At 32.4% G+C, this 24,904-nt stretch overlaps 1 protein-coding gene across 2 annotated transcripts in view; it reads left to right on the top strand.

Moving 5' to 3' along the window:
• The window catches only part of Pclo (piccolo presynaptic cytomatrix protein), a 403,000-nt gene extending 384,323 nt beyond the window's left edge, over nucleotides 1-18,677 (top strand). For both annotated transcript variants that reach the window (XM_076862544.2, XM_076862539.2), the window contains 3 exons: nucleotides 17,137-17,271; nucleotides 17,710-17,855; nucleotides 18,537-18,677. In XM_076862544.2, coding sequence (XP_076718659.2) covers nucleotides 17,137-17,271; nucleotides 17,710-17,855; nucleotides 18,537-18,677 — 422 coding nt within the window. The remainder of the gene's footprint in view (nucleotides 1-17,136; nucleotides 17,272-17,709; nucleotides 17,856-18,536) is intronic.
• Nucleotides 18,678-24,904: the final 6,227 nt, after the last annotated feature.

Raw genomic sequence — 24,904 nt, 5'->3', positions numbered from 1 at the left:
TTTTTTTCTTTTAAGCTTTTGCTTTTCAGAAGACTTGTACACTTGTGAAACACACATACACATACATACATATACAAAAGATAATTGATATCTCAGTAACATAGAAGTCCTTTATATATTAATTTAGCCTTTGGAGTGAAATTTAGAATCCATCATTTGGTAGGATAACTGTAATTATGGTCTATATAGGTTAACAGCATTGATAAAAATTAAAGAGTAACTTTAACTCTCCTATAAGTGTAGGTAACTGTTAATTATCACACACAGACTTATTACCTGATATACAAGTACATCTCAGTTATACAATAATAAAACATTTATTTCATCAGAGCAAATAGGTGAAAGCCAGGTTTTAAATGGCAGGTGGTGTGTGTGTGTGTGTGTGTGTGTGTGTGTGTGTGTGTATGAATGAGACTAAATAAAAATGGAAAAAATTGTAGAAGTTTAATTCAACATTTTATATGTTTTAAGGTCCAGCTAGAATATATAAAATACAGCACTTATTGGTTTTCTTGTATATATTAGAAGTTATATACCTTTAATTTTAACACACTTTTGCATACTATTTAGACAAAACTGATATATATATTATATATATTATATATGATATACATATATATCATATTTAGCCCTCAGATGTGTGTATGTGTGTATATATATATACACACACACACATATATATAGTCTCAGTCTCAGATATTTAGAGTATTAAACTTACTACAGTAACACAAAATAATAGTTCTTCATTTAATTAGAGTTATAGTGTAGTCGTTAAAAGGCTGTGAAGCAGATAGACATTTTAATAAATCTTGACTCTGCAACTGTTTTTTTTAAGTAATTAGGAGAGATTATCTTCATAAAACACAAAATCTCTGCTCCTTATGCCAGTTACCTGCAAATGTTACTAAGAGAAGAAAACCTATTACTTTAAATAAAAAAGATTCTGATTTTTGCATCAGTATATTAAATTTTGGCCCTAGAAAACACTTTAAATGATCAAGTTATAATCAAATTCATCACACATATGTACCTTCTGCAACTTATTTAGACATTCTACATCCTTATGTTTTGTCCCCTCTCTTTTCACCCATCTTGCAATGATCCAGTCATTTTATTTTAGGACAAGAAATCTTATCATACAAAATCTTTTCTCATTGAAAAGCACTTCTCTTTTCCCTTCTTTAATGAAATACTTCCACATGTCTGTATCTGTTTTGAATTTAGACAAACTATTCCTTCTTCTCAATCAGATAAAATATTTTCTACTTTTCATACAGCTTAAATATTTTGTATTCCTTGTGCATAATATTACATATATTAATTAACTTTGTAGTCTTATATTTAGTGAAAATCCAGGAAGAAAGCAATCTAAATTGTTTTTTAAAATATATTTAAATATATTCAATATACCCCAATATATTATCTTTTATGGACTTTAAGAAAACAAGAATATTGAATTCATAATTATCAATTGGGTTTTTTTTAGTATTTTAGTTCAACTTACAAACAAATCATGTTTCTAACTTATAAATATTTATCCTGTCATTATTTACCTAATTTGTCTATTTTAATAGCTATTCTTAGATCACTATGAAAATAAAGATATCAGACAAGCAGTTAACATTTTAAGTGATTGTTTTAGTCAAAGAGAAATCTTAAGAACAATGGACATTTTATCTAAAACATTAACAGAAATATCCTGATTGACAAGCAACCTGGGCAAAAGTATATAATAATTTTTAATATATCCTTTACTTTTACTTAACCAAAAATTTAAATTAACTTTTTTTGTTAAAGATTAATTACGTCATATGAATTTAGAGGCATTTGGATTCTTTTTTTTTTAAAACTCTATGAATCCTCATTTATCTATAAGCCAATTTGGCATCACATAGTTAATAAACATGTAGAAACACAATACACATGTATTCAAGCATACATAAAAATAGGAACAATGATTTTAGTAGTTTTCAATTTCCATTCACTGAATCCCCACAGGTAGGGAACAAGAAAGTTACAGGTGCTCATTAAGCAGAGCCTTTCACAGAAGGCTAGCAAACAATATAAAAGAGAGATCATAGAGTAGGAATAGTTTGCTCTAGAATAATTGCCTATGATAACAACACTTGAATAACTGGTTCTCTTAGAAAATATAGCAGGGAGATAGATAGTCAGATCCTTGTACATTTTCTTTCCCATTTATACAACAAAATAAGCTGACATATTTAGGGTCCCATTTTCCTCAGCTGTTTTTCCTCATTCTCCATATCAGGGCCAAGTTGTGTTACAGAAAAAGTTAATTTACTTTTCCTTAAGTTCTCTGCCTTAAAATAATTCCAGTTATTTACCAATTATTTATTATGTACCCAAGTGGTGACTTCTCGGGGATAGACATGAAATTACCCATGATTTTGTAATTTGCATACTTTAAGGTTGTATGTGTGTGCGTGTGTGCTTGTGTTTCAAGAAAGAAAGGAAGGAAGGAAGGAAGGAAGGAAGACAAAAGATAGACTTCAGGGTGCTGTGCAAGTCTCTACTGGATCTTTTAAGTCTGCCCTACACTGCTGGTCTCACAGTGGTCAGGTGTCCCTACTATGGAGATGCTGCCCAACCTAAAATCTCTGCATCTTTCAGTGGTACAAGCTTCCTTATTACTAATAAGATTTCCACATGAAGAAATTTCCGGACCAGAAGGATTCCCCATTTTGGGATCTTCAGGGAAAAAAAGAAAAAAAAAGAAGTCCTTAGTTCTTTATGAAAAGAATATCCCAAGATCTCAAATAATCTGAATGTGCTTGAGAATTTATGATTGTAAGATAATGAGGACACAAAGACCTGGTAGAGAGCTTGGAGACATTTTATAATAGAACAAAGTCAGGTAATTGAAATAGAAATTTGTTTATAACTGACATTTTATCTCATGACTAAGAAGGATGATTGCTTCATGGCAATAACATCTGTTCGTGGTGAGATCTGACGTCAAAGAGTTTTAAGTATGACAACTGCTGCCCTACCAGCAGGGGAACCATCATTCTTTCAGCTAGAGAGTACCAGTAGGTTGGGTATTTATTGCAACAAAATAAGTGGTCAGACAGAGAGGAGGATACTTTCCTTCTGGACTATGTCTGTTAAAGGTTGGGTTCAGATTTGAATGACATACCTCCCCAGTGTCAAGCACAGAAAGTATGAAAATTAGTATGATTTTGGTTAAAGCAACAAACTAAGAATGACTTCTAGTTGACAGTAGCTGATTTAGCTGGACAGTCTGATTTAGCTGGACAGTCTGATTTAGCTGGAGCATGATATATGAGATTGCACATAGATTGTTCAAAGAAGGGAGTGAAGGAAGACAGAATAAGAGCTCATCTTCAGAAGTTAGGTTCATATCAAAAGCTTAAAGAGTTAAGAAATGAACTTCTAAATGTATCAGGTCTGAATGTGGTGATTGATGGAAATAGCTTCCTTGATTATCACATCAAGGTCAGATCTTTCCAAAAAGCTAACTTGGATGAACCGCATGTTTGATGAAATTAAGAAGTGCTTAGGACACTGGGAGACCAATTCTTCATATGCATCTTCCAGATAAGCCACTTATATTCCTTCTGACTGAGAAATGGGGTAGTTGACCAAAGGCTATCTCCTATCTTCAGTGTTTTATGAAGAAACACTGATTTTCTAAATCTTATCTGGTGCTTTAATGAACAAGCACTCATTTTTAAAGAAGAAGAGAGTTTTGGGGCAAGGAAAAAAGAAAAAAAGAGAGAAATCACCTGTTTAAGTCCATTAGTAGCTTGGATCTAAAAGTAACACTTTTTTCTTTGGGTCTTAACCAAGTCTGGGCAGTGACTCATGTAGTTTATGTTCCAGCCCAACTGAGTTAGGGGACCTTAGACAGATATCAGGCAGGCAGCTGAGGAACCTACAGAGGTAATCCTGCAAAGCAGTATAAGAGAAAGATAGGATTTTAGAGATCATTGAGCTCGTTTGTGCTTTTAGAGGAAAAGTATGGCCTGTCATATTCTGAATTAAAATCCTATTTTCCCATCTTTCATTTATATCTTCTTTCTACCTATTTTCTTATTTTTTTTTTCTGTCCTACCTCAATTGGACTTGCAGAGTTCTCTTACTTCAGGTATGTCAGTCAGCAAGGGAGAAGATGATGGCTGCCCCATCAACCTGAGGTTTTATAACTGTAAAGAGAAAAGACCCTGACAACTTACAATTGACTGGGACTTATGAAGATAAAGGAAACAATGCCATAGCATATAAAGCACAGCATATAAATCAAAGATAGATTTAGGAATATATGGAAATAAAAGTGATAGCATAAATTAAAAAAATAGATTATCAAAAACAGAATTGGGAAAATGTCTCCCTATGAGGAGAAAGAAATCCTGGATCCTTATTTCACTTCCTATGCAGTGCTCAATGTCACATAATGTGCTAGTATTCACCAGATGATATGATCAAGAAGGTAGTTGAAAAGATTTACAAAGAGAGGCGTGTTTAGAGAACCAAATGGGAAGGTGAAGCACGATTGGAATCCACTACAACAAAGCACCATAGCAGTCCTTTTATCTAATGAAGCAGGAGGTGAGAGGCTGTTATCAGAACCCAGTGAAAGCTATCACTGTGGTATACAAGCGACCCTGAAAAGTAGTAGAAGCCTTTGTAATACAATGAACTGGCAGATTGGATTGGGTGAGAAAAGGAAAAAAAGAGGGTAGAAGCCTGTCCTTCCATTCTCAGAGCTTCTGCTGGTTAAAGCTTTGTCTACATCAGAAGTTAGAAGGTAAGGAAAACCAGTGAAGGTCATGGGGATCTTCTTGGGGTGAAGCAAAGGGAGACAAATGAAGAGGGGAACCCAAGAGGTGAAAAAAATGTCTAGTATATGAGGGTTAAGAATAAATTGTTGGGGTAGAATTACAGTTTGCTCTCTTATCTAGTGTGACAGTTAAGAAAAAAGAGATGAACCAGTAGCTGGAAAAAATAAAGTTGGAGAAGAGTTTTATAGAACAGTAAACTATTCCTATGTGATGCATCTAGTAGAAAGGAGAAAACCACAAATTCAAGGACATTCAAAATTATTGGATGTTAAGAATATCAAATTAAACCAGGGACAAGGAAAGAAAAGTGATGTAAATAATCCCATGGGCCAATGCAAATATTTGACTCCTACCATCTGTTCACCCTTATTCAGGAGGTATTGGCAGGTATACTCAGAGCTTACCTGGCTGCCTGGTGGCCATTCACATCACGGAGAAGCCCAAGTCTGTCTGCAGTTACCATAGCATCACGCTTACAGAGACAGACTATTTTTCCTCATAAGATCTTCTACTTTCCCTGAATTATACCATTATTTGGTTTTATTTTCTAAACCTATTATGACGGCGCTGATATTTCTCCATATTAACAGAATATATGTGAACCTATTACTTCCCTAGGAGGATGATTTGCCTGCTTTCAGACAGAAGGTCAATAGAAGGGAGGGAACATTGTAGCCAGGGCTTTGAGGACACAGGAAGCTACTCTTGCCTTAAGCTTTATTCTTCTCTGGAAAAGGATTTTACTAGCATATTGGTCAGTGCACTAGCTCTCCTACCTCACTCCTGGGCTTTGTTTCCTTAAGGCTTTGGGGAGTTGCTTCAAAACTTTAAGCATGTTGAAGGTAATGTCCATTTAAGTTTTCAGTTTTGCTTCTCATGAAATTATCTGATGTCTCAGACAAGATAATAGGAGGCTTTCAATTAAAAATGTTTACAAAGAAGTCTGGTTATTTTTAGTCACAGTAAAATGAACGCTAAAAAGCATCTACCAAAAGGACAAAAAAAAAAAAAAAAAAATCAAAAACATTGTAGGAGCTCAATCAGAAAAAATTCTATTTTTCCTCCTAAAATTATGTTCTTTCTGGCTTTATCTCATAGAGAATGGCTTCCTTTATGTAAGAGCATACAGAGAGAACGCACAAACTTGTCCTATTTTCACAGAACTCTTAAATCAGAATGCCTGCTCTATTTTATGATGTATCTCCTTGAATCTGGGTTATTTCAAATAAAGGTCTTAATGAAAGTTTACAAGAACTCTTCTTCCTTGGAAAAAATATTTTTAATAAAAATATAATAAATGCTTCCTTTTTCATCCCCCATGTAGTCCTAAGATATGAATGTATAATACCACTCTATAGCTTTAATAGAGCATCTGATGTCACATAAATAAAAATGAAATTAATAAGCTGACATACAATCATTTTTTTCTCCATATTGACTTGGAAAACATTCCAAAATATCTCTCATCAGCCTCAGCATAGTTGAGTCGGGAAAAGCCTGGGCTTTTGAGACCTGAGGGATCACTTTCTTCAGATCTAGGTAGAAAAAGCACTTACCTAATAGGTGTACTGCAAAGATTAGAGAGATTATACAAATTCAAGCCAGGTACAGTGGCACACGCCTGTAATCACCATGGTTTGGTAGGCTGAGGCAGGAAGATCCCAAGTTTTATACCAGCCTCAGCAATCTAGCAAGGCCCTAAGCAACTTACTGAGACCTTATCTCAAAAGAAAAAATAAAAAGGGCTGGGGATATGCCTCAGTGGTTAAGCAATCCTGGGTTTAATCTTGTGTACAAAAAAAAAGAGAGACGGGGAGAGAAATTATACAAATTCAACCATTGAACATCTAATATATGTTAGGTGTTTTATAGTAGACTTAAAAAAAAGAATAAGTAGGTTTCAGTACTTTTACTATCTTTACACTATAAAGACTTTGAACTATACATACAGTACCAAGAATACAATATTTGTTCAACAAATTGAATACATGCTAATTGTCCTTCAAGTCAATCATAACTCCCTGCACATAACAAAGTACCCTTTCATAAATTAATGGTTTAGAAAAGATATGGGTGAGCATTTATTTCCTGTCTTGATCATGCTTCATCTTTTTAGTACAACCTTCCCACAAATTCTGAGCACCCCCATCCACAAATCCACATACTTGCTGATGCCCTATCCCATTCCAAATTCCCTGCCCAACACATACAGACACAGAGACACACACATAAACTTGGCACAAAGTTACTATCACATGGTACACAGCTTACTATTATTTTTCCAATAACTCTAAACCATATTTCTGGAAATATCTAATCTAGTTGTAGCATCATATTACAGTTTAGATGTGAAGTATTCCCCTAAAGCTCATATGTGAGACAATACAAGAAGGTTCACAGGAGAAATGATTGGATTGTGAGAATCTTAACCCAATCACTAAATCAATCCCCTGATAGGGATTAACTGAGTGGTAATTAAAGGCTGGGAGAGTGTGGCTGTAGGAGGTGGGCATTGGGGGGTGTGGCTGTGGAGTATATATTTATCTAGGGCATTTGAATCTGGTGAGTGAAGTCTCTCTCTGCTTACTGATCATCATATGAGCTGCTTCCCTCCACTATACTCTTCTACCACGATGTTGTGCCTCTCAAGTGAATGAAGCTTGACGTCTATGGATTGAGACCTCTGAAACCATGAACCCCAAAATCAACTTTTCCTCCTCTCAATTGTGTTGGTCATACCTTTTAGTCACAGTAGCAAAAAAAAACTGACTAAAACACTGCCTTAGTTTAAAGCAAGGGCAGTAAGAGCAATAATTCCTACTTTATTTCATATGTTTGAGAAGAAATAATGATAGAAATGTACATATGCTATTTTAATAATTTAATTGGTATATATCACTTCATAGTATAATATTATTTATTTGATTACAGATGAGTATATACTATGAAAGAATAGAAATTTAATTTATTGATATATTTTAGGGTTAAAGATTCTTTTTTTTTTCTTTTCCTCCCTTGAAATCAAATCTAATAAGCTGTTCTCTAAAGGATTTTATCTGGTCCCTTAGCAGTTTCCAAATCCTACTATAGGTATTTGCTTTCTAAATCTTTACTCATGGTAGATGTTAGTAAAAACTGTTGTACTCAAACATTTATAGTCATCTCATAGCCAGGTAGGTAGAAAGAGAGCTGGATAGTGGAGATAGCTGCATAGTGTCATTTTCATTGTACAAACAAAGTAATTTATCAAGAACTAACCCCAGGAAGTCACACCATTAGGCATTTGGAATAAAATCTAATACATTATTGAATTAAACAAATTAGTTCCATTTTGCTTCCCTCTTTCAAACCTAAGTAGGATAAATAATGTGGTTCCTTCATTCTTTCTATTTTGTCCTTACATATAAATTATTCTTTATAGCTAAGAAATTTTGTCCAGAAAACATGTTTCTGAGAATTAAAATACATGTCAGTACTTTAGCGTAGCCTCAACAAAATGATCAAATCAGGAGATGAAATTCAATACAAATAAGATGGCCAGACCTGTTTTAAAAATCTAGCAACTTTTCTTTCTACTTGAGGATATGGTATAAAGGAAAGATGGATAATTATTGAGTTCCACAGTCTAAAGGCCTTTGAACTTTTTGAAGAGGGAAAGTGAAATTATTATAGACTTCAGGGAAGCTTTAATACACTTGTTTGGAAATTATAGAGAAAGACTGGTGAATAGAATAAATTATAGTGGGCTTATTTTCTCTCTCTGACAAGTTCACCAAAGTGGAAAAATGGCTTCTTTTCCTTTCCTTTTCTTTCATAGAAAATTGAATTTAAAATATATTGACATATAGATACTTTAAGACATGATTTTTCTTGTTTTGTTTTTTCTGAGTATATAAGCAACTGACCTAATGGTACAGACACATTATCAATTAGTTTTAGAATGATTTTTTATTGCATCAATAATGCTGAAAGAATATAACTATGGGAGGTGAAAGATTTAATTAGCTTCAATTCCTAATTCCATATTTTAAATGTATATCAAAACATCACATTATATTCACAAGTATATTCGATTATTTTTCTCAAGTAAATATAATTCTTAACAAAAACCCTGTAAATAATGTTTAGAAATAAGAATTATTGTTCATTAGTAATGACCATTTCAGGCATTGTGCTGTTTAACTTGGTAATCTTGTCACTTTAAAAAGAAAAAAATCTTCACATGTATGAAACTTAGAGAGTAAAAAGCAGTTAAAGGGAGGTAAAGAAAACTATATATGAGGAAATATGCAACCTTACTCTGTCTATTGACAGGTGTTAGAACATTAATAACAATTTCTATAACAAACAGAAAAAAATATTTACAGAAGAGGTTTAGTTATTGGAGGGCCAGAACTAAGCTATGTTATTTTATTTAGAAAATGTTGAAAATATTATTCTATAGAGCTAAAAGAGACAAATAATCTTATTATATAGTTTCACTTTACATAGCAGGAAACACAAACCAGAGAAATTTAGTGGACTTGCCTGTCTTCTCATAGGGCTAAAAGTCAGGATTGCTTATTTGTTTCCTTTTAACTATATCTTAATTCTTTATTAGACTTTTCTTAGTTTTGGAGTGAGCAGTGGGAGCTAGGTGACAATTATGAGGTGGAAGACTGTCAGGGCTAAATATACACCTTACATAACACCAATTTAGACTTGATTAGCTAGTTCCACTGATCTGCTCATGGGTATATAGTAAAAATAGCAATAGAAATTTGCAAATGCAAAAAAATCTGTTGATGAGAATTTTATTTGCACTCTACTGGTTTCCTTACACAGACTTTCCTTTTATTGAGTACAATTCTTTCCTTCTTTTCTTTTCCACATGTTACTCACTTTCAGTTAATTTAGCATTGCCTATTAAAGAAAAATTTACCTAAAATGAAGATGTCTTGCACTGAACAAAGTTGCTTGAGGCTGCAGGAGAATTCTGATAGTAAAACTCAATTTACACAATGTCAGGTGTTACAGATTCCAATAATGTAATTAGAATAAATATCAATCAACATTCACTTCTTGTAAATCACTTCACATGTTTAAACAAATGGGATCTCAAATTACTGAGTACTTCAAAAAGTTGTGTTGTTTTAAAAAAAGTTGTTTTGGTTTTTTTATTATTATTATTATTTAACTACATTATTGACCTAATGTCTGCTTGCAGACAATAACTTCTGGAATACTGTTGCATGGTCTAAAGAATGTGGACAGTTGCTGGATGTACCTTCTCTGCTAATGTCCAGGATATGGTCCAGTATGGCTAAAATAAAGCAGAAAAATAGACTCTAAAAATGCCTTCATTCTGATATTTTTTTAAAAAATCCTTCAAAATGAATATTCCCACAAATGAGTCAATCTTTAAATGATCTCTTTCATAGAAAATGAAAGGTGTTCATGGGAGAATGAAATCCTGGACTTAAAATGAGAAGATATACATTAAAGTTCTAGTTGAGTCACTTAACAGCATAGCAAGTTATTTAAAATATCTAAGCCACTGTTTTCTCATCTGTAAAACAGAAATTATTGTACTAATTTGTTTTGTAAGATGATTGTTTTGTTAATTTTAAAATACATTTCCCCCAAATATATATTACATAGATATAGAAATATGTCTGTAAATGTAGGCATTTAGATAGGACATACACATAGTTTCTAAAGAAAAAAATCCATGTAAACTTTTTCTGGAGAAAAAAGTGGGGACTGAGGTGTCCCTCACATTTTTCTAGCATCTAAGTTTCATCACCAACACCATGAAAAGAAAAAAGGGAAGCGAAGGAAAAGAGGAAAAAGTGGGAAGATTGCTGCATATTGTAATGAGAATGTGTAAAAAGCAAAGCCGTGAAAAACAAAAAAGTAAGACAAGCTGACAATTACATCAGTTGGGACACTTCAGCTAGCAAAAGAGATAATAGGACTCAATTTTGTTAAAACGGAATTAAATTTTTATGTTCTTTGTCCAAAAAAATGATTATATCATTTTTTAATTTAACAAAGAATAAATCAAAGTAAAAATGAAGGAATGAGTTAATTTCAATAAATATTTTATCCCTATTAATTCAAGAAAATTTTCATTACTTAAGAAACAAATTAAATATTTGAATATCGAGGGCTTGTGATTTTTAACACTATATTTCAATTTTAAATTCTATTGATTATCTACATGAAAACATAAGTAGATCAATTCCCTTCCGCTCTCTTCCAATTTCCTCTTCCATTATTTGATTGCTTGCCTGGATTTCATCTTCAAGTTTTCCTCTCTGCCTTTCCACCTTCTTCCTCTTTCTCTTACTCCTTATGTTATGTTCTCAAATAGTCATTTAGTCTATTAATATTCATACTCTCATACATATTTTTAAGTGTTTATTTTATATATCAATGTTCCCTTTTCCTCATGGATTTTTAAGGAATATTTTCTGTATCTGTGAAGTATAGCATTATATTGGGTATGTCAATATGTCAACTTATCAATATTTCCAAGTATATGGGTGCTCTTTCTATGCATAGATCTACTTTTCTGTTATTTTGGAGAAAGACTTCTACATTTTAAAATAGATGTTGCTTTCTATTCTTTCAAATTTACATTTTCTGAAAGACTGTTTATATTTAATCTGATCTTTCTGTTCTATATGTCTATCATTGTTTCCTAACTTGTCATCTTTATATATTTTCTTTATATTATCTTAAGCCTTTCCTCTGTGACAGTAATATCTATTTATTTAACACAATACCTTTATTTATTTTTATGTTGTGCTGAGAATTGAACCCATTGCCTCACATGGGCTAGGCAAATGCTCTACCACTGAGCCACAACTCCAGCCCAGTAATACTCATTTTTGTATTGTTTAATTTCATCCCCTGATGTTTTGAATTCATTAATACTTTAAAAATGAGATTGGTTGTGTATTTAACTTTATAATCCCCATCATTATTTTGCTATCTCATTTCTCAAATATTCCTCCCTCTTCCTTCCTTTTCTCCCTCTTTCTAGTCTTAATTTCTAGGTTTGTTTCACCCTACAGGATAAATATCTCCTCTAGAGTAGTATTACTTTTATTATTTTCTAAAAATTGACACATAAAAATTACACAAGTTTCTGGACTACTAAGCAGTATAGGTGGTATATTGGTACTTGTATCTGTTTTGTAGTGTTCAAATCAGGTTAAACATTTCTATCTCCTTAAATATTTATGGTGTGTGTGTATGTGTGTATGTGTGCATGCATGCGCGTACGTACACACACACACACACACATACACACACACAAACACATAGTGAAAACATTCAAAATCTTTTCTTTTAACTTATAATTCCTATTCTTTTAATACCACCAAAGAAACACAGGGTTCAGGATATCAAGAGACCTGGAAGTTGGTGAGAGCATTTCTCAACCACCATTTGCTCTTTATTCTAAAACATCAGCGCACATCCTCTGGGTGTGAGATACGCTTTTGGGTTCAAAGTCAAACAGATCATGAGCTGCTGCCTACCATGTGGAGACATGGTTACAGAAGTTTCAGTCTCCACCCAGGCATCTGCCTCAAAAGACAGGGGCTTCCAGATGGTATAAAATAGAAGATATGATAGATATGATGCACCACCATTAGCACATCCACAGCTTTCACATAATCTCAGTGAGCACATCCTCTTCCTTCAGGAGAAATATGGAAGTGCAAGCCAGAAAAATCTTTGACCCGAGAGCAACTCATCAAAAATTTCACAGGTATCACACTGTGAAGCATGTGAAGTTAAACTCCCAAGAAAGAAACAGACAATGTGATGACTTGGGAACTTTAGCAAGTTTTTAATTCACCTTTCTCCCTGAGTGAGAAGGTGGAAAGCAACAACAAATTTCACTGGTGGGTGTATTGGGATTTTAGGCATACAAGTAGACTATGACCTATAAAAGTGAATTTCTCCAAAAAAAAAAAAAAAAAAAAAAAAAAAACTCATGCTTATTAGTGTTATTAATTCTGTCCACAAGTTCTATTGGTTCTATTGGGTCCAAATTTGGGGAAGGACACTTCCATGACTCTCTCCCTTTCTATAGAGTCCTCTTTTTCCCTCTATTCCAGGTGTGGTTTGAAAGATGAGTATTATTTTTATCTACTTTTATATTCCTTTAGAGCAAAGAGTTACAGTTACCTGATGGGTGTGTTTACAAACCTAGTTTACTAGGTTTTGTTCCTTTTTGGGATTTGATTGGTTGAATGTTTTTTTGCCTATGTTCACCAGAGTAAACACAGGAGTATCTTAATCCTAACAAAAAGACACAAAGATTTGTGCACTCCTGTGATTCATCTTGTAACACCAGTTGTAGGGAACCCTGTCTGGTTTTTTCATTTTGTTTTGTTTTAATCTACTGAGCCTCTCATAACTTCCTTGTGATGTGTCAAAACTGCTGGCCTCTTAGCAGTTAAGCAGTTAAGCTTGACTCTTCCTCAACAGTCTGCGCTCACTGTTCATCTACCTCTTGGTAATAGAGGATTTAGTGATAATTCTCAGGATTTTGTCAAACCTTTCTCTTTTTCTGGCAAGCTCCTGTGATGTATGGTGTGTTCAGGAATGTTGCTAAGCTGTATTAGAATCAACCTTCTGTTCCTAAACACCAATTTTTAGGTCTTCTGACAGCAGACTATAACTTATTCTTTGGTTGCTACTGCTTAACACTTTCCTACATTTTTAATTTTTTCCTTTCTTCCCCCCCTCCCCCAATTTCTCTAGATGTTAAAAGAAAGAGATTTTAAGACCTGTCCTATTTTTTTCTTTTTTTTATTTTGGAGACTATTCTCCTGTGAAGGTCCTTTTGAAAAGAACAGATCATTGGGATGGGCTTGTTAAGTTTTATTTAAAATATTTAGTACACAGAACTGGATTCTTACCTGCAGGTTCTAATAAATATATTAGATGACATTTGTACTTTCCTATCTGTCAAGAATGTGCAAACACGAGCTTGGGATGTGGCTCAAGTAGTAGCATGCTCGCCTGGCATGCGTGAGGCACTGGGTTCGATCCTCAGCACCACATAATAAATAAAATAAGGATTATATATATATATATATATATATATATATATATATATATATATATATATATATATATATATATAAAAGAATATGGAAAGATCTCCCATTTAAAAAATAAAAGAATGTGCAAACAGAATGTTGGCCAATTAGTATTAGAGTATATTCATGAAGGTCAATGTCAATGTTTTACACCAAAATCATTGAAAAAAGAGTGCTACCATACTAAAAAGGACTGCATGTCCTTAACTGTTTTTTTCTGTTTTGTTATTTTTCAAAGGGTAAGAATTTTGATTTATTATTTTTACATACTGTCTTATACTCTTTACCTCATTAATTTTATTATATAAATTTATTATTTTCTTATACTTTTGTTTTTCTTTGTTGTTCTTTTTCTAGATTTTGTAGTTGGAATTTAAAGCAATTATTTTTTTAAAAAATTTATTGAAAGAATATTAATGTATATGTATTTTCTTCTGATCCTTATTTCATGTGAGACTGGAGTATAATGATTTTTATCTGATCATTACTTCAACTCACAGATTCTGCTGCAGTGTTTTAATCATCATTAATTCTGCAGAACTTACTATTTTCTCATAATATTTCATCATTCACCTAAGAATTGGCTTTTTATGTATGTTCAAAGAATTTTTTAATAGCTTAGTTTTATAGAACTTATTGATGTCATCTTTGTAACACAATGTATCATCAATCTTTGTGAATGTGCCATGCCGATTGAATTTTCTTGGTATACTGTTTGATATAGATCCATTAGCTCTACTTTATCAGTTTTGGTGCCTCAATTTTGTGTCTACTTATTTTAGTGCCCTTGGCCTGCCTTTTACTACCAATAATTAAAGTCTTCTCTTATTATTCTCTTTATTCCTTCTTATATCTCCTATCCTCTTATTTTATAGTTTTGTTTATATGATTACATAAATGACTCATAGACATTCATAATTATTGTATCTTCATTATGATTTCTAGATTTTTGATTTTATACAGAGTTTTTCTTCTTGTTCACTCCATTTTGACCTGAATATGACTGACATATGTGCCAGTCTCTGCATTTTTGACAGTCTAGAACAAAACTGGAATTTTGTTTTTTATATATAGCATAAAATTAGGCCTTGCTTTATTAACCAAACAAAAATGCTAACGAAAATTTGATCTATACATCTAATATATCATGAAATAAAAACAAAGTTGATTGATTTGTAGCATATGAACCAAATTTTCCTAGTTTTTAACTCAATATTTTTCAATTCATAAATTAGACTGACATATTTATTATCATCTTAGGCAGAGTCAAAAGATCTGTTCAACTGGGCATGGTTATACACACTCTATTCCCAGCTACTCACAAAGGAGGAGAATGGCAAGTTCCAGGTCAGCCAGGGAAACTTAGCAAGCCCCTGTCTCAAAATAAAAAAAATAAGAAGTGCTAAGGATATAAAACTCAGTGATACAGCACTTGCCTTGTATGTGTAAGACCACAAAACCAAAAGCAAAATTTAAAAAATCAGATCCGTTTGAAGTGCAGTATGAAATGATGGATTATAAAACAATAGTTCAGAAAGTTCATTGATTTGGTTTCAGATTCCTCATTGCCCCTCATCCTAGGAAACTACCTCTTGTAAAAGTTTTAGTTTTCTATCAAAAAATATCCACATTTGTCTGATAAAGACAGTAAAATATCCTTCCCCTTTTCAACTAAACATCTGAGACTGGATTTCAGATATACTCCTGCTAAAATAACATATTACTCTTGACTTAATGTAGACACAGGCATAAGAATCTATCTGTCCTCTATCAGTCAAGCATTTGTGCAATTTGAAAAATAACATTTTTTATTTTAGAAAATTTGTTAATTTTCACTAAAACATTTACAAATACATTATTTTCATTTTAACTGAATTAATTAATTTTTAAATATGTTCACATTTTTTATTTAAAATTAGAAATTTAAGGTTTCTAATGTAAACAGATATAATCCACATAGATGAAGTTCTCTGAAGATCTTCAATTTTTTTAAGAGTATAAATAAATCCTGACCAAAATGCTCGGGAACAAATAATTGACAGTCGTGTTTAGACCATCAAGAGATTTCTGTGTTCTAAAAGGTAAAAATCAAGTCAACAATATGACCTCAGTTAAAAATATTTTAGTATCACATGGGCCTTCATTTCCCATACAATATTTCCATTTGTGAAAACACCATTCCTCCTCTGTATAAGAATGTGCTTCATCATCAATTTCACTTGGATAATTCTTTCTCATTCTGGTTTCACCTCAGGCAGTACTTCCTAGGCAAGTGTTGCTTTGTTTCAGACTCTCTTGAAATCATGCTTTTGTACTTCAGAGCCTTTTGTTTCTTTCTAATCATACATTTATCGTGGAAATAATCTGATTAGTATTTGTCTCCCAGGAGATGGAAAAGTCATGAAACCAATAACCATGCATGTGATTGGTTATGGTTTAATTTTCTTGTGTTCTTTCTCTGTAGTAGAATGCTCAGCACAGTGTAGGATGGCAAATAAAATATTTGTTGTCACAAGAGTCTGTGTATGAATATATGAATTAATAAATAATGAGTGGAGAAATAAAGGATTGGACCTAGTATGAATGACTTCTTCCAGTATGTAAGACCCAAGATAGAACACTGGAAGGAAATGCATTGATTGCCCTTTAGATCATTCATCATATCTTGCTTTAGACAATAATATTATTACATATTCTTGCTAGCTATTTATTTTACTAAGGAAACAGGAAGTAGTAGTAATAATGTACAATCATGTTTAGTTGTGTTAGTGAATGTTCTGCAGCAAGCCTGGTAATAAGCAATTGTTGGCAAGCAACTTCTTGAATTTCCATGACTTATTATTATTTCCTATAAATTATATTAGAATTCTGTTATGTATGTTTTTCTTCCTATAATCTCATCTGTTACTCTTTTTCTTAAAAATCTACATCTGAATAACACATCTACTTATAAGTCCTCATACCTCCTTTGTTACTAGCCCATCATTATATTAAACATACATTGTTATAAGTAGCTGTCTAATTTATCCATCTCTTGAATGGACTATTTACTCCTTAAGAGTTTGGACTGTGTTTTATTCATCTGTATATCCATAGGACTTAATAAGGTGTTTAGCATTTGATAAGCATTCAATAAATTAATGCATTGAACTAATATTTAATAAATGGCATTACATGTTCCTCAACTTTTTATTAAATTCTTTCAGTTAAAACACAGGTAATGGGAGAAATCAAAATTGCATTGAAAAAGGAAATGAAAACAGATGGTGAACAATTGATAGTTGAAATTCTCCAGTGCAGAAATATTACCTACAAATTTAAGTCTCCTGATCATTTACCAGGTAAGTAATCTTATGACAATGGTAAATATATCTAGAAATTTATTTGGGACATGTCTTAAATGTTATAGGAAACACTAATTCAAATGTAGTCAGTATACTGACCACATTTATATACATCAAAGAATAGATAGATAGATAGATAGAGATATATAGATATGAAAAAAATTTCTGCTGTATAGGTCAATTTTTTCCTAGTTTTTGGTTAGATTCTTCAGCACACAAATTAGACAATTATATTTATTAATCAACAAGAAAACAAATCCAAGTTGATAAGAAGTTGGTATGTTTTTAATCACTTTATGTTTTCTGAAACAAATTGTACACCATTTATTGCCTTTGTGTAAAATATAGGTAGAACTCTCAGCATGAAATTATAGTTCTTTCAGTAGAAAATTATCTGGTTTATGGAAACTTACTGGGATGGAATCTTATTTTCAGATTTATATGTGAAAATATATGTCATGAACATCTCTACCCAAAAAAAGGTGATCAAGAAAAAAACAAGAGTATGTAGACATGATCGAGAGCCTTCATTTAATGAAACTTTTAGATTTAGCCTAAGTCCTGCTGGACATTCTCTTCAGGTAACTCTATAGTTACTATTTTTAAAATTTCATTCATGATTTATTTATCCATTTTCTATTTGATTTTTAAATATTTATTTACTTATCATATACTATATGACACTTGAGAAAATGATAAATCCTTAGAAGCATCTCTCCCAAAACTATTTATACTTTTGTAGCCCACTCACTTGATCCAGTCATCTACCAATTCTTTTCTACTCTGGCCATTCTGTTAATTTTACATTGATTCCTCATACTTCCATGTTGCTGCCATTAATCCTCTTTGTCTCCCATCTTTGTTATTCACATTATTTTGGTAGTTTATATGGCCAAATTGTCATTCATGTTTTATTCCTTTAATTCATTTTATCACACTGTTTACCTGAGTTATCATTTAAAAACACTAGTTGGGTTGCCATTTATCTTTAGTCATTCAGAGTCCTTCAAGGTGAATTTCAGTTTTATTGATTTAGTCATAGCTCCTTGTATGCTTTTCCACTCACTCAATACTCCAGTCACTCCAGAATCTTTTCAAATCAGGCTAAGCTTCCAATCTTTGCTCATATTTTTTCTCCACTTCAAAGCTCCTTTGTCATTCCTCTCCATCTATGACCATACTCCACATTTTTAAAATATAAATGTCATGCTTTTACTGGTGATCCCGGATAAGTATGTAATTTTGACTATTTCTTTTTATAGATTTTGCTTTTCTCCAATGGAGGGAAGTTTATGAAAAAGACCTTGATTGGTGAAGCCTGTATCTGGCTTGACAAAGTGGATCTTAGAAAAAGAATTGTCAACTGGCACAAACTTTTGGTCAGTCCTACTCAACCACATTGAAGAAAAGTGTCTGCTCAGGGTATAAAATGGATCTACATAGCCTCAAATCAACATTATAGTCAGATACTATTGTACTGAGCTATTTTCAGAGGCAAACATGAAGTGGGAACAACAGATGAAAAGCATATGTTAAAGCCTTGTAAATTTATTGCTGTGGGACACAGAAAAAGACACATGAGAAAGTTTACATGTTGATAACCAGCCCACAAAAGTAGAGCTCTGAGACCTTGGATTTCCCATGACTGTGAAGATAAACCATGAGAGACATTTTTGGATACTTAAGGCAAAAATCTTTGAACAGAGTGAGCTGTAACTAAAGACAGCCTCAAAGATTGACTTGGCTTCCAAATGCAGTGCAGACACAATTCTTTATGCAAAGAAACCTTGGTTGAAAGAACTGAAATAACGAATCTCTGTTGTCAAAAAGCATTCTTCTTGGTATTCTCAGGCAACTTGCTATTTTGAGATCCTGATATAAGATACATCTATAATATGTGTACAGGACTGGACATGAGGTGGCTGTGTTCGTAGGGAAGATGGAACAGGAGATGTAGAAATCTTGGCTTTTAGGCCATATCATACAGGTTTTCCCTGTGTAAATGTTACAGGGATATACAAGACCAGTTTTGGAATCCTTATGGTTAAAGCACATTTGCTTCAATAGAATTTGAAATATATAGAGTGAAGATAATACTAGGTAGACATGAAATTACATTTATCTAGAAATAAAACCGTGAATGGTTAATAAAGAAGAAAGTTGACCCACAAAATATTGGAACTCTGGTTGAAAATATCAAAATCTCCATAATTTATCATTAAGCCAAGGCATTTCCATCTACATAACAAAGGGCCTAGATTAAATTGGTATGTCCTAGGAAGCATGATCAGTTCTTTGTGGTATTGCATATAAATGTATTAAACTGCATTTTCCTTTTTCTTCAGTAACATATTGTTAGAAAATTCTTCCTCTGGCAAACAAATCATATTAATTTGATAACATTAATTAGTTAAATTAGTATAATTTCTTGTTATCCATAATGTTTTTTCATGAAGTCATTAACTGATTGTACAATGATAACTCTCACATCAAACTCAAGTTCTCTCAAGTACTCTCTTTTCCTCAATTAGTGACAATATCATAGTGATCAAGTTCATCAATGTGGGGAAAATGTGAAAAAGTCAACATTTGAGATTAAAACATACTTTGAGCTATTTTAATAATATACAATGACACAACCAAGGTTTAAGTTATTAAAATGAAGCATCCTCTTCTTCATTAACCCACCACATTGACAAAGGAAGTAATGTGGATTTGTAGAAAACACACTCAACTGAGATTAGAATCCTGGCTTCTGTCTAGATTCTGCTACTGACCTTGTACATGTCACTTTGAAAATGTCACTTAAACTCAGTTTAACCCAGTTTTTTAAATTGTAGGTAATAATAATGATATATTCCTAGTCCTCCTCATTGAGATGTTGGGATGATTCAATGTCTTCTATGAAAAATGAAAGCACATTTCCAAATATAATCTTACACAGAAGTGAAGAATAATTGTTATGTAGATTCTTAATTCTCAAATTTTGTATGTGAGAAAAGTCCTCCAAACTAATGGTAAGCATTGTAATAGATAAAAGCAGTAAATTTGCTCCCAAACTCATTTTTTTATTTAAAACATGAATATTCATTTAACTTGAAAAAATATGGAAGAATTAATTAAAAATTATTTGTTTTATTATACTAAATTAAATGAATTATATTGATCTCATCTTATTTCCATGTCCTGACCAAAATAAATTTTAATTGCTTCTCAGAGCACTTTGAACTTAAAAGCTGCTATTTCAAAGTGAGGTTTTAGTGGTCAAATTAGAGGAAATGAGTACCAAAGTGTTGGTTGGATGTCAAATTTTCTCGTTTTTTGAGAGAAATTACTTTCAATTAGAGAGTAATATAAAACACTAAAACTAAAGAATTTGTAATGTATATCCCAGGCTATATATCTTTATAATATTCATAAAGAAATACAAATTCACTTTTTCCCAGCCTAACATAACCATCACTTTTCTTCTCTATATTTTTTAATCCCTCTCCTCTGATAGTATAATAACATTGACCATTGATGCTACTCTAAAGTGAGCATGGAGGAGGTAAATCATCAAAAATATGATATTGCTAGGATTTTATTTTTAGTGATTACTAGATCTGCTGATAGTTGCCATGGATATTTCCAGCAGAAGCTAGCACTTGGGGAAGCCTGTAATCATCAGTCATAATTGGGGAAGAAAAAGGTCCAGGAAGATCTCCTTCTGACATAATAAGGCTCTGCTGTTTGCTCTTAAAAGGATACCCTGGCTCACCTTTGTTCTCTTCTCCAGCCACTTTCAACCAGAGGTATGCATGAGAGGTTGTATAACCAGTTAGCTTACTTCATTGCAGTTGCAATTTCTTTTGGAATAATACAAATGGAGGGCCAATTAAAACAAAGATCATCCCTTAATAGCTATTTAACCTGAAAGAATAAGAGCCTTTCTATTCTAGGTGCCCCTCCATTCCAAGAAACTAGTGATAAGATCAATCAAGAAGGTTAATGACAGGGCTTCTTTTCATGCACCAGCATTCCCCTTCAGAGAGCATAAGATCCTGCCAGTGTGCCAAGTTTGCAACTGACCAAACTCCTAGGTTGTACTGGAATTATTCTATGCAACACTGATCCTTATATGAATGCATTTCTTCTGAATGGTGTTGATTACCCTTCTTACACCTAAACTATTTCTTTTTTAATTTCATATAGGGCTCTTGGTATTTTTTACTTTTTTGTATATATCACAGCACATGATTTTCCACTTTTTATTTTATTTAATTTTATTGGAATTAGCTTCTTTTTATCCTAATAGCAACAGTTTGTAATCTCTAATTAATATGTGATTAGTCCAAATACAACACCTAAACCTTGAAAAGCATCAGAATTTTCCACTATTTCATTGAGTCATCAAAGACTGAAGTGGTATGTTACATTAAGCTGTAGAGGAAAAGCACAGAGAGAATTTTTACAAAAGACAGAGACTCTAGAATTGTCACTACAGACACAGACAACACTGGTAGCAAGAAGTTGGTGTTTTCCCTGTTTTTACTTAAGATTAGGGAAATTTCTGTGACTATGAACTCTTTGTTTACCATTTTGGTTCAAAAGAATAATATCCAAGACAAAGGGGTAGCAATTGTTTTTACTCCTTAATATTGTCCATATTTTAATAAATCACACTAATTAAATGCATATTTTCAGCATATCAATAAGATTAATTTTGTGAATCACACACATTAAAATAGTCATATTGTGGGATTATTATAGCTGGTAACCAGCTGATATTGATTCTTATTATAGGAAAGGTCGTGACGATGGTGGTGGTAGTGTAGTGATACTAATGGTGGTGATGTGAAGTAAAATAAATTGTATATTATATGTGCCCAAAATATTAGGAATTATTTGATCAATGCTTCATTTCATTAAGAAATCATAAAGATGTTTATAGTATTTTTTTACTTTATTATTTAAATCATAACTAACAATATTTTTAAAAACTTATTTTCACTGCTAGAATGTCTAATATTCTAAAATCAGCCAACTACAGCTATGTGTTTATAAATATATGTGTGACAGAAGTGATTTTCCCTCTTTTTGAGCTTGAAATGAAAATGAGAGGTAGCTCAATGAATAATTATGAGCTGTTTCTTTAATAATTTCTTGCCTTTGGTATAATACAAGAATGAATGAATGAAACAGATTCTCATTGAATAAGACACACTGATGTTTTCTGTATGTCCCATGTTATTATTATTAAAGTTACCCATTAAACCAAAATCATTTAATCAAATCTCTTATCTGATAGGTAGATTGAGAGCATTTTCTTAATTCATTACCCTGTACATAACTATACATTTGGTAAAATAGATGAAGTTGAAATATTCATTTTTTGGCATTCAGCATGTGAATATGATTATTATTTGATTGTGTCTATATATTTGTTCGGTGATGTGCTCAGGTGCTCCCAATACTGATTAATGTGTGTGCTAATATCCTAACAACACATCTGATGTTAAAAAAAAATTTCTTGTCTGAAAAAATTAAAAACCTAATAAAGTCAATTTCAAAACAAAAAACAAAGTACTTGGAGATATGTCTTGTTTGTGACTATGTTGCATGCTGTGTTGGTAATTTGCTAATGTTCTTTTCTCTTTCTTTCTTTCTTTTTGTTTTCTTTTTGCCCCCTTTGGTTTGCCCACATCCCTCTGGGAAATCTAATGAACAAATGCAAATTCTTGGACTAAAGATGGTATAAACTGACCTGAAAATAAATGAGAATTATATTTAAAAAATGCTTGTAAATCTGTCTTGAGTTTTATTCTATGTAAAAATATGTCTTGGTTTTGTGATTGTATACAAGATGTATCTTGATAACTTATGTAAATTGTGCTGTATAAAGGCTGTTGTCTCAGCCTTACTAATAAATATTGAAAATGTGAACTTTGATGTCTTCAGTTACGAATTTTGGGACCCAGGCATATGCCCATTTGTAAATATTGTCAATGTGCAAGCAAAGTTTAAAACTACCACTCTAATAAATCAAAAAGCAAAAGGAAAGGAGATGATTAGAAAGATGTAGATAGATTTTAGATCATTTATGAAGAGGTTCAAAGAGAGTCCTTCTGATGGCTACAGTTTTCTCAGTGAAATAAGAAATGAAGTTATCTGCTTAGAATGGAAAGGATTAAGTATTTGAAGGGAGTACAGGAGGTTTAAAACAGTTCTGGCGTAGAGTGGAGAATAAGTAGCCAGGAAGAGAAAGATTCTGTGCATGTTGGGGGTCCCTTTGAGCTTACTGACAATACAAAGTGAAAATAGCTCAGTGCCTGGTTCATCTTTGATGTTCTCCACCCTGGACTTGGAGTCTATTCATCAGATCACACATAGGACACGGTAAGTTTCAGTTAGAATGGGTCTTACCAGATGGATTACACAGAAAGAGAGAGAAAGAAACTGAAGTCCAAGAAAGTGCAGGACACAGGACGATTTGATTTTAAATTGCTTGACCATCTAATATATAATACTTAAGAAAGGAAATAAAGAGAAAGAACAAAGATCTGGGAAATAGAAACACATTTTAAAATGAAATAAGAGGATAGAAAGACAAGTTGTCCTTGGACAAATCTGTGAAATTACAGGGGACTGTGAATCAAGTCAGAAGGTAACTAAAAAGTTGACCAGTTGAACTAAGAGAATGAGAGCCAAAGTGGTGGTGAAAATGGGTTATTTATTTTAGAAATGCAGAAACTCTTCCAAGCGTAGTTTACAATGGTAGTTTATAAGGTATTAGGATCAGATTGTATAACTTGCCATATATTTGATATTTTAAATGATTCAACGAGTTACTATCTGATTCTACCTTTCATTTATCAATGAAAAGTAACACAAGTAAAATATTTCTAGACATATTTAAGAGCCTCTATACTTCATGTTTCAAAAAACAGGTTACCATTTTCTTCAGTATACTCATAATTGTACCTGAACATTGAAAAAGGAGAGCTGAACCTGAGGCAACAGCTGATTATTAGCAAAATTGGCCAATTTTCTTTCCTTTTCTGTGTGCTTTTTTAATCAGTCATACTGACCCTTGGATGTTCAGATGACATTTCTGCTTTAGCGGTGAAAAGTTTTGTGTTGTGGAGACAGGCTTTATTCTGTCAAGCAGGAGAATTTAATTTTTTTGTTTTATTTTATTCAGTTAATTTTTGATTTTGTCTGTGAAATTCAAAGAACTCTTACTGTCACTTGTTTAGAGCCTTTGAATGGTTCAAATACTACCTTACAGAGGGCTACTCAAATCTGCTGTTGTAAGCATTTCAAAGAAAGCATTTAGTACACATTTTATTTATTTATTTATTTATCTATCTATCTATCTATTATGAGTGGTTTACTAATGCAAGATTATAAATTTCAGGAATACAAGAACCATGTTTGTTTTGCTAATCATTATAAACTCATTTTCTAGCATTATGTCTGCAATAGAATAGGTACCTAATAAATATTGTTTCAATTAAAGGGTTATTTTATTTCTCAGACAGCTTTAAGCTAGAGGAGAAGTAAGGAACATCTGTCTTCACGATGCACTAACTCTTCCCAACGAGAGAAAAGTTTAAATATTGTTAGTTTTATAAAAATAAAACCAGTT

The sequence above is a fragment of the Callospermophilus lateralis genome, chromosome 1 (genome assembly GCF_048772815.1).
Source record: "Callospermophilus lateralis isolate mCalLat2 chromosome 1, mCalLat2.hap1, whole genome shotgun sequence".
NCBI classification, from domain to species: Eukaryota; Metazoa; Chordata; class Mammalia; order Rodentia; family Sciuridae; genus Callospermophilus; species Callospermophilus lateralis.
The sequence above is the reverse complement of the archived record's forward strand: the minus strand, read 5'-3'. Positions and strand labels throughout refer to the sequence as shown.